This window comes from Chiloscyllium punctatum, chromosome 3, assembly GCF_047496795.1.
Source record: "Chiloscyllium punctatum isolate Juve2018m chromosome 3, sChiPun1.3, whole genome shotgun sequence".
Taxonomy (NCBI): domain Eukaryota; kingdom Metazoa; phylum Chordata; class Chondrichthyes; order Orectolobiformes; family Hemiscylliidae; genus Chiloscyllium; species Chiloscyllium punctatum.
Genome location: NC_092741.1, coordinates 51,149,955 through 51,168,107, shown reverse-complemented (window position 1 = coordinate 51,168,107; position 18,153 = coordinate 51,149,955). Strand labels below are relative to the sequence as shown.

General features: G+C 39.0%; 1 protein-coding gene across 3 annotated transcripts in view; it reads right to left on the bottom strand.

The window, feature by feature from the left end:
- The window catches only part of ascc3 (activating signal cointegrator 1 complex subunit 3), a 550,255-nt gene that overhangs the window by 237,481 nt on the left and 294,621 nt on the right, over window positions 1-18,153 (bottom strand). For all 3 annotated transcript variants that reach the window (XM_072553139.1, XM_072553156.1, XM_072553148.1), the window contains exon 15: window positions 7,249-7,440. In XM_072553139.1, coding sequence (XP_072409240.1) covers window positions 7,249-7,440 — 192 coding nt within the window. The remainder of the gene's footprint in view (window positions 1-7,248; window positions 7,441-18,153) is intronic.

The window sequence follows — 18,153 nt, the reverse complement described above, 5'->3', positions numbered from 1 at the left end:
GTTGATGGGTGAATTATAACGATTAGATATTATCATGTCAACCAGGAATGTCTCAATGATAATTTCAACTTGTGCATTCATCCATATTCATGGCACCATCATTAGTACATTTTTGAGTTAGATTCACTAAATCATACGCCAGCACAACATTTTCCTTTTCCCACTTCAATAAAAGGAGAAAAAAATACAGAAAAAAATTGCTTGAATCATAATTCAAGAATTTAATTCATCAGCAATATTTAAAATCTGATAATTCACATTTTTTTCAATGGGTAGTTTACACAACAGAGTGTTTACTGATTACTGTGGTTTTAAACTATATGGAGCTTGTTGATTTATTTCCTGAATAGGTGAAATAGTAATTCTGTTTCTGTGCTGAATGCTAGTCTTTTTTTTCTGTGTGAAAAAGTTCTTTTGAATTCTGTGAAGGAAATTAATTTGAAGGATTAAAAAATGAAATAGTTTATCAGTTAGAAATTGTAAAGCTTCATTCAATAAAACAAAATTTGAAAAGCTTCTTAAAAACAAAAGCTCGAACTAAGATTGCAAGTGTGGACTATTCACAAGTGTTATCCACCACCCCAAGCTTTCTAATTTTGTACTCAACATGTTTAAACATACTTAATCAGTGTCACATTCTGCTATGCAGTATAATGTAATTATAATCAAAGCTATGTGATGACGCACATTGGTACTATAAAATACCCCCTGGCTTTAGGATACCTATGCGCTCTACAGTTTCCCATTAAAGCTTTATTAAAAAAAACACTTCGAACAACACATCTCCAGGTACTTCAGAGATGTAATTAAACAAAATGAATTGCCAAGCCAAAGAAAAAGCTATTAGATAGGATGATCAAAAGTTTGGTTAAAAACGTGGCCTCAAAGATGAAAGAGTGGAAAGAAAACAAGATTTAGAGAGAAAAGTTGAAGATGTGAAGTATAGATATTTGAAGTCATGATCATGAGTGGTATGGTGGTGGCATTGTGGTGGTGGAGGAGGTGGTGCAAAAAAAAAGTGTCAAGGAAGCATTGTGTGTGAATCTGGATGAATGCACAAGTTGAAATTATCATTGAGACATTCCAGTTTAACACGATAATATCTAATCATTATAATTCACCCATTAATGTTATTATGATCCCATTTGATGTATTTACAGGGCAAGTCAGATCCCAGACTGAAAGCCAGCTATGTTTTTTTCTGTTTTAATTCCAGCAAAGTGGTCTCTTACTGAGATATATGCAAGCAAGGTTGCATATTTTGTTTTAACAATAAAACAGGAGTTTATTAACCAAAAGAAATTAAAATATAATGGAATCAACTACGCTATACATTTATAATACAAATTCAGAGATTTTAAACAAATAAAGGATGAAGCTACAGTAATAACTGCAGAGCTATTAAGAGAATTAAAGATAAAGATGACAATTTTAAATTGAACCCTTGAGTGAATGTAGGTCTGCAAAAACAGGAATAGTAGATCAACATGACTTGCTTTGGCAATGGTTACGGACATGAGTTTTTATATAAACTGAATCTTACAGGTTTATAGGCCAGAGTAAAGAGCATAGTCAGTGTGGGACCTCAGCAGAATGAGACAAAGGCTGAAGTGAATTATTGACTGACTACAATTGGAAATTTGCTTCAGAGTGGAAATTTGGTGATAAAAAAAGCAGGCACAGGTGCTTTAACTTGATTTTACTGTAAGCACTAAACTCTCCAGAGCAAGAGGATAAAAGGTGTGGATTAAGAGACTAACTTGCAGTGAGACCAGCAGCTGAGTAATGTCACAAACCTCAACATGTTGTGAGTACACAGATAAAAAAGCTGATCAGTATGATTGGTGAATATTTTGAACTTAGAAACATAGAAAACAGGAGCTGGCAAAAGGAGGAAAGGGAATAAATACAAGAAGTATCACTAGAGAAACAGTGCGAGGGGAACTGATGGGTCTAATGACTGCTAAGTCCCCTAGACCTGACTGGATGCATCCTCGAAATTGAAGTCATAGAGTCATAGTGATATACAGACCCTTTGGTCCAACTGGTCCATGCCGACCAGATATCCTAGCCTAATCGAATCCCATTTGCCAGCACTTGGCCGATACCTCTCTAAACTCTTCCTATTCATCTCCCCATCCGGATGCCTTTTAAATGTTACAATTGTAGTTACAGAGCTAGTACAGGCATTTGGCTGGGTAGAGGAATAGGAAGGGGTTAGAGGGATATGGGTGAAGTGCTGGCAAATGGGACTAGGTTAGGTTAGGATATCTGGTCGGCATGGGCGAGTTGGACCAAAGGGTCTGTTTCCATGTTGTACTTCTCGATGACTCTATGAACTAGTAGTTATCTTCTAAGAATCCTTCCATTCTGGAAAAATGCCAGAGCAGTGGAAAACTGCTAATGTAACACCTTTCTTTAAAAAGAGGTGACAGAAACATGTAACTCTCAGTGAGTTAGCTTAATGCCTGTTGTTGGGAAAACATAAAGGTTATCATAAAGGATGTGCTAACATAGCATTTAGAAATACACAATACAATCAAGAAAGGTCAACATAGCTTCATGAAGAGGAAATCATGCATGACCAATTTGCTAAATTTCTTTGAGGAGGTAACAAGTAGCAATAGCTAAACGGGAAGTAATCTATTTGGATTTTCAGAAGGTATTCATTACGGGACCACATAATAAGTTACTTAATTAGCTAAGAGCCCATGGTGTTGGAAGCAGTGTATTAACATGGATAGATGATTGGCTAAATGATAGAACACAGAGTTGGGACAAGAAGAGGCATTTTCAGGAAGGCAATCTATAAACTAATGGAGTGTGGCAGGAATCATCGCTGGGACCACAATTAATTACAATACATAGTAATGATTCAGATGAGAAAAGTGAATGAATTATAGCCAAGTTTGCAGATGACACAGAAATATGTGGGAAGGCAAGTGCTGAAGATAACACAAAGGGTTTGCAGAGGAATGTAGAGGAATGTAGAGGAATGTAGAGACCAAAGGGGTAGAACAGGGGGCAACGTAGAACAGTCGATCTTCCGTAATTACACCGGCACCACTCCCCACCTCTTCCTCCGCTACATTGATGACTGCATTGGCGCCACCTCGTGCTTCTGCGAGGAGGTTGAGCAATTCATCAACTTCACCAACACATTCCACCCTGACCTTAAGTTTACCTGGACAATCTCTGACACCTCCCTCCCCTTCCTGGACCTCTCCATCTCCATTAATGACGACTGACTTGACACTGACATTTTTTACAAACCCACTGACTCTCACAGCTACCTGGATTATACCTCTTCCCACCCTACCTCTTGCAAAAATGCTGCCCCATATTCCCAATTCGTCCGCCTCTGCCGTAGCTGCTCCCAGGAGGACCAGTTCTACCATAGAACACACCAGATGGCCTCCTTCTTTAGAGACCGCAATTTCCCTCCCCACGTGGTTAAAGATGCCCTTCAACGCATCTCGTCCACATCCCGCACCTCCGCCCTCAGACCCCACCCCTCCAACCGTAACAAGGACAGAACACCCCTGGTGCTCACCTTCCACCCCACCAACCTTCGCATAAACCAAATCATCCACTGACATTTTCGCGACCTCCAAAAAGACCCCACCACCAGGGATATATTTCCCTCCCTACCCCTTCCCGCCTTCCACAAAGACCATTCCCTCTGTGATTACCTGGTCAGGTCCACGCCCCCGTACAACCCACTCTCCCATCCTGGCACCTTCCCCTGTCACCACAGGAACTGCAAAGCCTGCACCCACACCTCCTCCCTCACCTCTATGCAAGGCCCTAAAGGAGCCTTCCACATCCATCAAAGTTTTACCTGCACATCCACTAATATCATTTATTGTATCCGTTGCTCCCGATGCGGTCTCCTCTACATTGGGGAACGCTTTAGAGAACATCTCAGGGACACCCGCACCAATCAACCCCACCGCCCTGTGGCCCAACATTTCAACTCTCCCTCCCACTCTGCCGAGGACATAGAGGTCCTGGGCCTCCTTCACCGCCGCTCCCTCACCACTAGACGCCTGGAGGAAGAACGCCTCATCTTCCGCCTCAAACACTTCAACCCCAGGGCATCAATGTGGACTTCAACAGTTTCCTCATTTCCCCTTCCCCCACCTAACCCCAGTCCCAAACTTCCAGCTCAGCACTGTCCCCGTGACTTGTCCTGACTTGTCCTACCTCTCTATCTTCTTTTCCACCTATCCACTCCACCCTCCCCCGCCCCAGACCTATCACTTTCATCCCCTCCCCAACTCACCTATTGTACTCTATGCTACTTTCTCCCCACCCCCACCCTCCTCTAGCTTATCTCTCCACGCTTCAGGCTCTCTGCCTTTATTCCTGATGAAGGGCTTTTGCCCGAAACGTCAATTTTACTGTTTCTCGGATGCTGCCTGAACTGTTGTGCTCTTTCAGCACCACTAATCCAGAATCAGGTTCAGCAAGTGAGCAAGAACTTGGGCAGATGGAATATAATTTGGGCAAATGTGAGTTTATGCATTTTTGTGGGAGACGAGGGGAACTGAATATTATTTAAATGGAGAAAGTTATGGAATAGAGGTATTTGGGTTCCTTGAGCCCATGAATCATGAAAAGCTACCATCTAAGTTCAATAGGTGATTGGCAAAGAAAATTGAATGCTGTCCATTAATTCAAAGGGAGTAGAGCACAAAAATAGGTAAGTTTTGCTAAAACTATATAAGACACTAGTAAGACAACAGCTGGAATAATGTAAAGATTTCTGGATTCTTTAAGAAAAGATACACTGCCACTGGAAGGCAGAGCAGAGAAGGCAGAGATTCAGCCAGTATGAAAGGTCTATCTTGTGAAGAGAGATTGAGCAGATTTAGCAGAGAAGGCAGAGATTCAGCCAGTATGAAAGGTCTATCTTGTGAAGAGAGATTGAGCAGATTCCAATGTACTCATTGGAATATTAATGAATGAGAGGTAACCTTATAGAAATGTACAAAATTCATGTCGAGGTAGAAAGGTGGGAGGGTCTAGGTCTCGAGGACATAGTCTCAGATAAGGAGTCACAAATTCTTCTTCATTTCTGCCTTAAATATATTTTCTCAAAAATGTGGTGAATCCGTGGAATGCTTCAGAGTTCTATACAGGGTTATTGAAGCTGGGTCATTAAGTGTATTTGAAGCTGAGATATACAGGACTTTTTAATTCATTAAAGGAATAAAAGGTTATGGGAAAAAACAGGAAAATGAAGTTGAGGAGTTTCAGATCAACCATGATCTCATTGAATAGCAGATTACGATTGATGCACTGAATGGACCACTTCTGCTCCTCTGTCTTACGGTCTTGTCAGGAATAGCTGGCTCTGCAGGTGAGCTAATCATGCTGAGTGTCACAGTAGCAGATTGGCAAACATGACTGTTGTCATGGATGCAAGTGGGTAGACTTTGTCATGTCAATCATTGAAAGGAATTGATTACAAAAACAGAATTGAATGAAACTTCCTTTTAAGCAAAATAGTCTCACTTATTTCAGCTTTCTCAAAATATGGCTGAAATTTATTATATTAAATTATCATAACTTGAATTTCAGGTGTCCTGCCCACGAATTTGCATTAATTGGAGCTTTGAGATCACCAAAGATGCCACTGTGTAACCTGATTTGCCAATGGGTACACTCAATGTCAATATTACAGTAACAGAATCAATGTGAAAACTGCACTCAGTAGTACTGCAGCCATTCTTGGTGGTGGACATTGAAACATTTTATGCTCTTGCCACCCTCAGTCCCTCCTCCTTGTGTTGTTCAACATTGAGAGGTATTGATTACTCTAGATCTGTGTGCCAGTAGGACAGGACATATGTAAGGATGGTGACAGTGGTGTCTGGGACATTGCCTGTAAGGTATGATTCTGTGAACATGACTGTCAGGCTGTCACTTGATGAGTCTGTCAGACAGTTCTCCTAATTTGGCACCAGCCACCAGATATTAGTAAGGAGGACCTAGCAGAGTCCTCATGGCTGTGTTTGTTTTTGCCGTTTCTGGTGCCTAGTCAATGCCAGGTTGTCCTTCCAGTTCCCTTTTTTTGTTGAGACTTTATAGCAATTGAGCTATAACTGAGTGCCAGAGGACAGCTGAGTTCAACCCCATTGCTGTGGGTCTAACATGTAGGCCAGACCTGGTGAGGGTGGCAGATTTCCTTCCCAGAAGGACATTAATGAACCAAATGGTCTCATTGTCATCAGGAGATTCTTACTTGCAAATTTTAAAAAAAATTGAATTTGAGATTCTGCCGTGTTGGGATTAATGTCTGGGTCCACAGAACATTTGCTGAGTTTCTGGATTAATAGTCGAATGATAATACTACTGGGCCACTCCTTCCACACCAACTCTGGAAAAGTTCAGCAATATTTTTCTGCTCAGCCTTCGGAAAAGTACAAAACAGGCATGGTAGATCCATTGAAGATGCGTCTGGACAGATGCACGAGTAGGTGGGGAGCAGAGGGATACAGATGCTTAGGAATTGGGTGACAGGTTTAGACAGTAGATTTGGATTAACTCAGGCTTGGAGGGCTGAAGGGCTTGTTCCTGGGCTATAAATTTTCTTTGTTCTTCTTGGAGAGAGTCTGCCATATTGTCAGTGCAGTCAAGCATCATTCTCATTCTGCAGTGTATACTCCCAGAGCATCTCCACGGCCTTTGCGGATTCAGCCAGATAAATATGAGAGATAAAGATATGGAATATGGTAACAGAAGTCACAATCACCAACTGCTTCTGCCACAGCAGGCACAAACAGGCCTAGGGTGCTCAAGAAACCAAGAATGAGGAGCAGCAAGATGAGCCGATTAGCCCAATGACAAGGCTCATATTGTCAAAGGCCAGCTGAGAGAGGCCAGCATGGAATGTTCAGCAAGGACAATTGTGGAAACAAATCCTGGTTGACAATACTACACTCTGTATGATGGAGCTGCAAGATGAGGCAATCGTAGAGACAGAACACACTTTCACCTTGATGCTAAAAGCCCTTATGAACCAGTGAATGCATGCCTGTCCACACACTCGCACTTTGAGCAGAACATCCTGCCTGGCACTACTAAACATTTTAAACCCTCACTAATCATCAGCAAGAATTCTACGCTGAATAACAGAAATAAACCATTTAATTTAAGAACTTAAAATCAGAAACTTGTATTAGATTTCTTAATGACAATGTTTTAATATAACCAAATAGGAATTGGTTCTCAGTAACTTACCTTGATGATGACAGCATGTGCAGGAAGATTGACACCCCAGGCCAATGTAGCTGTGCACACCAATACTTTTATGTGTCCACGTGAAAAGCAGTTTTCAACCAAAGTCCGGTCCTGACGTAACATTCCAGCATGATGAATGCCAAACCCATCTGGGAACAATTCACGTAGCTGTTTGTTCCGGGATTTCTGAATCTGAGGAGTTGACAAAGAACAATTGGTTCAGTACTTTACCAGCTTTAGTCTTGACTGCAACTGAATTTTAAATTGTTAAGTATTTCAAGAATCACAGTCAACTTCAAGCATTAACTCTATTTCTGTCTTCGCAAGTGCCGCCAGACTGCCAAGTATTTCAAGCATTTTGTTTCTCTTCAGCTTCTCAGCAATATTTTGCTATATTTTCATCATTTCAAGAGGCATATTATAAGGGGGATGAAGTAAATAAGGAGGGAAGTCTTGCTACACAGTGCATTGCTGAGACCACACCCAGCATTTTTTGAATAGGTTTTTTGTAGATTCATTGGGAACCATTTAGAGAAAATTAAATAGCCTGCTTCTTCAGATAAAGGGACCGCCTTCAGAAGGGAAGGTTGCGCAGCACGAACCTATATTCTCCAAAGCTTAGGAAGAAGGATAGGTGATACTATCAAAATATAAAGGACTCTTGGGAGCTGGCAGAGTAGATGCTGAGATAATGTTTTCTTTATAGAGGTGTCAAAAACTAGTTAACAGCTCACAAATAAGGAGTCTCCAAATTTAAGACAGAGATGGGAGAAAATTCTTCTTTAAGAGGGTTTCTTTAAAATTCTGCTATGGGTTACAGACATCACTGGCAATTTCCCTTAACAGGCTGGGTGAGCCATGTTATTGAACTGTTCTAGGCCATCTGGTGCAAGTGCACTCACGGTTCCATAAGGAAGGCAGTTCCATGATGTTGATGTAGTGACAAATGAAGGAACAACAGTATCGTTCTAGTCAGGATGGTGTGTGGTTGAAGGGAAACTTGTATATGGTAGTGCTACCATACACCTGCTGCCTTTATCTTTCTAGGTGACAATGCTAACAGAGAGCTAGACAACTTCATGAAGCTCATTGTGCCTTCAGCACAATACAATAATTTCTGGTACTGTTAATACAATCTTTAATAACAGTTACAGAAGACCATTTTGACAGATTCAAAACAATCAGAGATTGTTTTACTCCTGTACTCTGTTTCCATGGGAATTGAGATGAACTAAGTCAAAAGCTGTCATGCCTTCTCAGAATTTAGACTGCATTCACAAGGGGCTCCAAATTCACTATCTTGAGCTGAACTACCAATAATGCTAACATGTAACAAATCACAACACAACTGTTACAGTATGTGATTACATATTTAAACAAACATCTGCAAATGATGGAAAAGACAAATAAAAATACAGCTTTAATAAAGTGCAAAGTTCTAGCTTATTGATACTGATTGATCTACAGTCAGTTCTACTATAACTCGAAAGTTCCGTTCTCTTGCAATCCCATGTTATAAGAAAATCGTGTAATAGCAGCATCATTGAAACTAATGTGGCCAGAATTGTGTTATAACCAATAAACACTTTAAAACTTTGCGTTTTAGAAACAGTGTCCCCAATTCGTCAATCGTGTTATAGCAAATTTGCATTAAAGAAACGACCCATATTTCATATTTCCATAAATGCAAGCATGTCACTGCACTTATAAATATTCCCCTCCAGTATATTAAAACATCTTTTAATATAAACACAAGTGGTTATATTTCTGGCTAATGCTTATACCTCTGTTATTCTCACTTGAATTCTGGCTGTTCATTCACTGCAGCAAAAGACAATTAAATGACATACAAAACCTGCATGCAAGTGCTTTGATAATTAAATTATGTGATAAAGGCATAGTTTTAGCAATTATCCAACTATCTGCAATTATTGTATAAAAATGCATTTCCATGACAAATTTCAAGACAACATTTTAATCATCATTGATTGCTAAAAGTCACGAGAGTACAGAGATTATATCATCATCTTATACTAGCTGCTTTGTGTCACGCTGCACAATTTGGTCAGAGGCAGATGGGGAACAGAATAAACAGCCCTGTTTAAAAGAGACACCAAGCACTTTACTTTTAACCTCCTTGAAATTTAGTGAAAACAAATTAAGTATTTTATATTGCTTATCAAAGATTATCAAATAAATAAAACAAAAAACTATGGATGCTGGAAGTCTGAAACAAATTAACAAAATGCTGAAGAAACTCAGCAGGTCTTTCAGCACGAATAAAAAGAAAGCAGTGTTCATGTTTCGAATCCAGTGACCCTTTTAAGAACTGGATTATCAGATGTTTAAGTAATGCAAACATCAGCAGTGCAAATTTCAATACTAGTTAGACATCTACCTGCAAAGGAGCTTCACATGCAGACTAAAAAAAACTTATTTTGAAATAGAAATGTCTCGTTTTATACTTAAATGTCTCAAAACTGATCACTTAAAATGAACCATTGAATTACAGCTAGTTATATGGAACAACCAAGAGACATTTTTGGAGCAAAAAAAGCCTTGATATATATTGTGCTTTGCATGACCACTTGATATCTCAAAGCACTTTACAGTCAATGAAGTCAGTTTTAATTGCAACTCTGTTGTATAGTTATGGTTTGAAAGATTTGAAACTGCCCAAGCTGGTGATGTCACACAGATTAAATGGAAAAAAAAATGAGATCCTGCTGGAGATAGGCGCATCTTCCCAGGGTCTTAACTAACTCTGTAATTATGCCTCGCTAGTCGATGTGAATGGTTCTAATTGCGATCATGGAATAAACTATATCTTGTTGTTAAAGCTAATGCCACTTTACATTTAGACTCAATAGTGTCTAATTCCTACAGTCACTGCTGATTACAGCACTTGTGACACGGTGGTAATTACTCTACCACTGAGCCAGGAGGCCTGGGTTCAAGTCCTACTTGCTCCAAAACGGTGCAATAACATCTCTGAAGAGGTTAAACTAGAAAATATTTAGAAACAAGGATTGGAGAGGATTGTGGCACAGTTCTGGAGAGGCATTGGTGTAGTGGTACGGTCACAGGACTAATAATCCAAAACCTCAGGTGAATGTTCTGAGAACACAGGTTCAAATTCCACCATGGCCAATGCTGAAATTCGAATTCCATGTTCAATAATGCCCTATCGGGAAGAAAATCTGCCATCTTTATGTGGTCTGGCCTAAGTGCGACTCCAGACCTACAGCAATGTGATTAAATATGAATTGTTCTTTGGGAAATTAAGAATGGGCAATAAATACTGGCTAAACCAGTGATGCCCACATCCTAATGAACAAATAAAAAAAAAGTCCTGCTCTAGAGGATCCTGAACAGGTTGATCAAAAATATTGAGAAAGTTAAAAAACACACAACACCAGGTTATAGTCCAATAGATTTATGTGGAAGTACAAGTTTTCGGAGTGCTGCACCTTTGTCAGGCAGCTATTGAGGTGGAAAGCTTGTACTTCCAAATAAGTCTGTTGGACAATAACCTGGTTTTGGGTGATTTTTAACTTTGTCCACCCCTCGTCCAACACTGGCACCTCCATGTCAAAAATATTGAGGAAAGAGGAGTGATGTCATCAGGGACTGTCTAACTTGTTTAAATTTTATTTTAAGAATAGAAAGAAGGATTCATGGTAGCAATCTACTCAAAGCACAAGCTGCCACTTTTGGGAGGAGAATATATGCCAAACCTCTCTAGTAATAAATTAAATGCAGCAGCCAATCTCTGCACGACAAAATCCCTTAAGCAGCAATGTGATAATGAACAGTTTTTATTTTGCATGTGATATTGATCGAGGGATAACCAATGGCCAGGACACTGGGAATAAATAGCTATGCTACTCCTTTATGAAATAGTGTCATGAGATGTTTTACATTGATCTGTGAAGCCAAAAGATAGAACTTTTCAACAGTGCAGCAGGATAAAGCACAGGTAGCACACTATTAGTGTTTTGCTGGCTGAGAAATTCTATGGGGAAATATTTGAGACTTTTTATTCAGATTTCCAATCGATTATGAACATGAGCTAATTTTAAATATTGAGGCTTTACACTTAAAATCCAAGTGATGCAAATTGCAATGCATTATTTATCACGAAAATTACATTTAAAATGAAAAATTAAATCGAAAACTATTTCCGATCAAAGAAAAAGTAATGATTATTCTCACATTGCTTTTACGCAATTATTTTCTTCAGGCACATGTGAAGCACAATTTATACAATAGATAATGTGACAATTAGTTTCAATTATGCCCTTTAAAACACATCTGGCACATTTAGAAAAACAGTGGTAGGCTTGTGCTCTTCATTGTCATGTTTAATAGGGAAAATAATGTCTTCGTAAACCAACAATTTATAATATTTTCACGAAACGTGAGTGTATATCTAGTGGAGTATTACTATAAATTGGAATGGAACAGCTGCTTGTATATTTTAAACTGCAATCACTCATTCACTCATTAAAGCAACAGTTGCACTCGCGCATTATGGATCAATCATTTCGTATGGAATGTCTATAAGTACATTTTGAAAAATCAATGGTTTGATTACTAACAGTATTGAAAACAAGATAAAAACCCCTTCCTGGATGAACAGAGTTATTACAATTTTGGTTACTGAACTAACAATCTTTCTCCAAATTGTTAAAAGTCTGTCATCTTTGACAGTGCGACTTCATTAACTGTAAAAATCAAAAGCTAGGTACTGGAAATGCTCATGCAGACTGTTTAATAAAGTCAGCAGGCCTAATACATCTGCAAGGAGAGGAAACAACCAACTCTTTGAGTATAATATACAGATCTTCTTCTGAATTTGGAACACTGGCTCGGTTTCTCTCTCTACAGATGCATCCAAGCCTGTGAACTTCCTTTCACCAGAAATGTTCTGACATACAGTTTGGAGTTGTGTTACCGAATTACAGTATGTAACATTTTAATCACCAAAACAAATTTTTACAATGTTTTCAATGATTTTCATATATAAAATGGCACTTACTTCCTATACAGTTTGCAATCATGACCTAAATAGAGCCTGTATAGTCAAATATAGTAATTACAGATGCTCCTATTTTTTATATTTTTTAAAATACATTTTTTGTCCAAAATTATTTTTCATTTACACATGGTTGAATTCAGGTATTCTCCTCCAATATCAAATGGGAAAGAATAAAAACACTACTGAAATAAATACATAAAAATAATAAACATTTTCTCATTACCCTGCCCCCAAAATGCCATTGAGTAATTTACAGTATGGAAGGAGGCCATCCAATCCACTTAACTAAATAAACCGCAAAAAATATGTTCAAAAGTCCAATGATTTAACTAAAAAGGTGGTGTTAAATTCAGGTGGTACCAGATCACCTTCGCAACATACATAATGCTTTGAGTAGAATTACTTAAAATAGATTAGCAGATTTTCTTTGATGAACATGACAAATTCATTGTTATCTGGAGTGATGCAGCTAACCAAATGCATCTATGGATGGTGGAGAGAGTTTCAATCGATGTATTCAAGAGGAAATTTAGATTGTTACCTGAAAAGAGGAGAATATGCAGTGCTATAGGGAGAGGACAAGGGAATGGCACTATTGCTCCTATGAGGAGTTGGTGCAACAATAATAATAACAGGTCAAATGGCTAGTTAAAAATCACTACACCAGATTATAGTCCAACAGGTTTAATTGGAAGCACTAGCTTTCAGAGCGCCACTTCTTCATCAGGTGGTTGTGACATGAAAACCACCTGCTGAAAGAGCGATGCTCCGAAAGCTAGTGCTTCCAATTAAACCTGTTGGACGATAACCTGATGTTGAGTGATTTTTAACTTTGTACACTACAGTCCAACACCAGCATCTCCAAATCAAGTCAAATGGCATTCTTCTTTGCTCTGACAATTCTTCACTATTTACAAGATCACAGAAGTCAATAACAGGTTTCAAGAGGCCAGACAAAAGTCAAAGGAATGGGTGTAGATGTGACAGATTGAATTTAACATTGAAAAGTGTGATGCATTATGGTAGACTGAATTAACAGTGATACTACTATCAGGGGTAAAATTTTAAATGGAAAAAGCACAGAGATATTTCGGAGTCCTTGGCGTTTTGTGTTTAAAAAACATTAATACAATGTAAGCAATTTGGGTTTCATAAACAAAGGTATCGGTACAAAAATCAAGTAGTTATGCTTAACCTAAATAAAGCATTAGCTCAGTCCCAAGAGAACATCATCCTTTTAGGAAGGATGTAAAAAAATCTAGAAACCTGGTATTGAATAAATTGATCAGACTGCTTTGCAATTCTGCAGGTAAACTGGAGAAGCTGGGATTGTTTGCCTTAGAGCAATGGATGCTGATAGGAAATTTGAAAAGGTGTTTAAAATCATGAAAGACATAAATTGAGTGAATAAAGAGAAACACATCTTTATGAATTAAGATTTGATAACCACAGGGTACAGATTTACATTCATTGCTTAAAGAACCAAAATGACATGAAGAAAACGAGTTAAGATTTAGAAAGCACTGCTGGGTAAAAGCAGATTCAATGATATATTTCGGAAGGAAACTGAATAAATATTTAAAAATAAAAGTGCAAGCACGTGAGGAAAAGCTAGGAAATAGATATAACTGAATTTACTCTTTGGAAGAGGTTCTCCAGACTCAATGACAGAAAGACAACTTCTGTGCTGTTTCATCCTATGATTCTATATATGTATATATCTATACACATATAAAGCTTGAAGAAATGCTGATGTTGGAGGTAAAATTAGTTTGCTGCCTGGGAAAGGAATGAGCATCTTTGTAAACTGTGGTAAATCTGATATTATGCTTAAATTTCGGTTTTGATTGTTGAAAAAAAAGATTATCCACAGTACTAACCACCATTTAGTATTGTGGGGCAGATGACAATCAACTTAGGAATCGTGACATGCTATGCCCGCATGCTCAGACACAGATTTGTACACAAAATAGTCAATTGTAAGAGCTGAATGGCATTATCTTGTGGTGCCATAACAATGCTTTATTGGAAGCACAATCATTACGTTTTTATTTTCTATTTATTTGTGCGATGCTTACTTTCATTGCCGAATTATTTAATTGGAAATGTAATGTTTTGTGTGTATTTTTAAAGAAGATAGTCACTCTGTTTTACTGTAAACCCTTCCACTTTTGTATCGCTGTAAGAATGGATTTTCCCTTTCTAAGTTTGAGGTCTGAGAGGAGGTATGGTGCTGCCACCATTGCAGAAATGCAGGTCGGGGATATGCCTGTTTATTTTGACACTTCACATCTGGAGGTCACATTAAGCTACTCAATATTTCAGGAAAATAGTAATAAAATTGAAAACCAGGGGCTCAAGCGCAATAATCTCAAGAATACATTCCATTCCCACATGCTACTTAACATGAGAACTGGAGGACCGATAAATTGAATAACAGGCTGGACAACCAGTGTGGGAATGAAGGTATCAGATTCTGAAGCTTTGGGATATGTCTGGGATTGATGAGACTGTACAAGCTGGACATTTAACAGCACTGGGATAGGTAGTAATCACAGGGTGATTTGCTGTTGAGGTGGGTTCAAACTAGCTTGTCCAGTAATATAGGGGTGATTCACATTGGAAGGAAGTAAAGCTGGTAAAAGGAAGTTTAAAAGAAAGCTGCTAGTGAGACTAAAAGACAGGAGAACAAGATGCTAAGCATCAAGTGCTTTGATGTGGAATGATGTCCAAAAAATACAAAGTTAATGGGACTCTAACTGAATGCGTGGAATATTCACAAGAAGGTTGGTGAATATTTGCTTATGAGCCACAAAATAATAATGACAATAACAGGGATAGTAAAAATCAGGTGATGAGACAAGCATGTAATATGGGTAATAAAGTAATCCTGGGTCACTTCAATCTGCATATAGACGGGGCAAACCAACTGCTTGGAGTATGAGTTTCAGTACGTTAGGGATTATTTTCTAGAGTAGAATATTGAAAAGCTGACAAGAAGAGAGGTTATATTGGATCCAGTATTATGTAATGATAGAGAGCTTATTCACAATATTGTTGTAAAAGAACTTCCAAGGGTGAGTGACTACAATGTGATAGAATTTTACATGTTTGAAAGTGATGTAGATTAGATTTTAGATTACTTACAGTGTGAAAACAGGCCCTTCGGCCCAACAAGTCCATACCGACCCCCAAAGCGCAACCCACCCAGACCCATTCCCCTACATTTCACCCATTCACTTCACACTATGGGCAATTTAGCATGGCCAATTCACCGAACCTGCACATTTTTGGACTGTGGGAGGAAACCGGAGCACTCAGCGGAAACCCATGCAGACACAGGGAGAATGTGCAAACTCCACACAGTCTGAGGTAGGAATTGAACCCGGGTCTCTGGTGCTGTGAGGCAACAGTGCTAACCACTATGCCACCGTGCCACCCATGCCACCGTGCAGCCCGATTGACTCTGAAGCAAGGATACTAAATTTGAATAAGGGAAATGACAACAGCATGAAGGATAAATTGACAATTTGAGATTGATTGAGAAAATATATTAAAAGACATAGACAATACATGTAACAATGATGCACAGCAACTGTACATTCTTTCAACATTCAAAAACTGTAAGTCACTGAACCATGGCTGACAAAGGAAGTTCAAGATTGCATTAAACTTAAAGAAAAGGCTAATAAAATGGAATCAGAAATGGTAATAAATCAGAGGTTTGGGAACTTTTAAAAATACAGCAAAGGAGGACAAAGAAACTTATGAGGAAAGGAAGAACAGAATATGAAGTAATCTGGCAAAAAAAAAACTGACGGCAAAAGTTTCTAAAAAAGAGAGAAAAAGAATTATTTGGCTGAAATGCATGTAGGAACATTATAAGCACAATCAGCAGAATTTATAATGGGGAATAGAGAAATGGTAGTGGAGTGTCTGCTTTCACTGAGGAAGACATCAGAAATCTCCCAGAATTAGTCTTAAATTGATGAGGGAGAATGAGGAGTTTAAGGAAATTAGCATTGGTAAGAAGGCTGTATTAGACAAATTAATGGAGCTGAAAGTTGTCGATTCACCAAGACTTATAGTCTACATCCCAGAGAATTGAAAGAGATGATTATAGCGGTAGTTAATGCAGATTGGAAGTTAGCACTACGTGTCTGCATGGGTTTCCTCCGGGTGCTCCGGTTTCCTCCCACAGTCCAAAGATGTGCAGGTCAGGTGAATTGGCCATGCTAAATTGCCCGTAGTGTTAGTTGAAGGGGTAAATGTAGGGGTATGGGTGGGTTGCGCTTCGGTGGGTCGGTGTGGACTTGTTGGGCCAAAGGGCCTGTTTCCACACTGTAAGTAATCTGAAACAAAAAGGAGCAAAGAGAACTAGAGATCTGTTTGCCTTACACAACATGAGGAAAACTGCTAGAATCTAATATACAGAGCATGTTAGAGGGTCACTTGTACAAAAACAACCTAGTTGGGCACAGTCAGTATGAATTTGCAAATGGGAAATAACGTTTGACAAACTTGGCAGAGTTTTTTGAGGATGTTATTCATAAAATTGATAAAGGGGAGTCATGAACCTAATATACTTGGATTGTTAAAAGGCTTTTGATAAGGTCATCCACAGGAGGTTGACTACAAAAATTAAAACATATTGGATAGGTGACAGATTATGCATTAGCAAGAGTAAGGATTGGCTAACATTCAGAAAAGAGAGTGTGGAAATAAACGAGCCATTCTGACATTGGCAGGTCATGATTAGCTGGTAAGTGCAAGCATCAGTACTTGGGGTCTCAGCTGTTCACAATACAATGATTTGGATGTGAATGCAATCTAATATTTCCAAATTTGCAGATGATATAAAATTAAGCTTGAATGTGTGCTGCAAAGAAACCATTAAATAGTTGCGGGAGGATTTGGACAGGCATAGTGAGTGAGAAAGAATCTGACAATTGGAGCATAATGTGGCAAAATGTGAGATTATCCACAGATATTCACAGTTTTTCTTAACTGAAAAGAGATTGGAATTTGTATTTTGGAATTGGAAAGCTGATAAGTCATTGCAGCAAGTAGTTTTTTTTAGATTAGATTAGATTACTTATAATGTGGAAACAGGCCCTTCGGCCCAACAAGTCCACACCGACCCACCGAAGCGCAACTCACCCAGACCCTACATTTACCCCTGCACCGAACACTATGGGCAATTTAGCATGGCCAATTCACCTGACCTGCACATTTTTGGACTGTGGGAGGAAACCGGAGCACCCGGAGGAAACCCGCGCAGACACGGGGAGAATGTGCAAACTCCACACAGTCAGTCGCCTGAGGCGGGAATTGAACCCGGGTCTTTGGCGCTGTGAGGCAGCAGTGCTAACCACTGTGCCACCATGTAGTGTACCTTGTGGATGCCAATGTACCTCAAAGGCTCCTGCCTGGAAATACTTGGGCACATAAAATTTCAATGCCACCATGACCTTTTTGACCATTGGTAATGCTGCGCTTACACTGTTATGAGGCTCCAGGTAGAGTTGTAGGAGATTCTTACTGAGCATTTATTATTGAATCTGAGACACCTCAGGCTTCGATTGTGTGGGTGATGGTAGGAGCCGTGGTGGTCTCAAAAAGCCCTGGATAGGCATGGTCTTTCAGGCAATAACCAAATCATTGGCATGTCAGGACTTCTGAGAGGTCTAACAACTCAGGTGTGTGCTCAATTTCTGACTATCCATTGACTGGAAAATCTGGGCTAATATGTATATTGTACATTAGGTTGCTAGTTGTCTACAAATCAAGATAGTAACTGATTTAATATGTAATCATTTGACCTCACATAACTCTTGAAAATAATTTGGACTTGAAAAATAAAC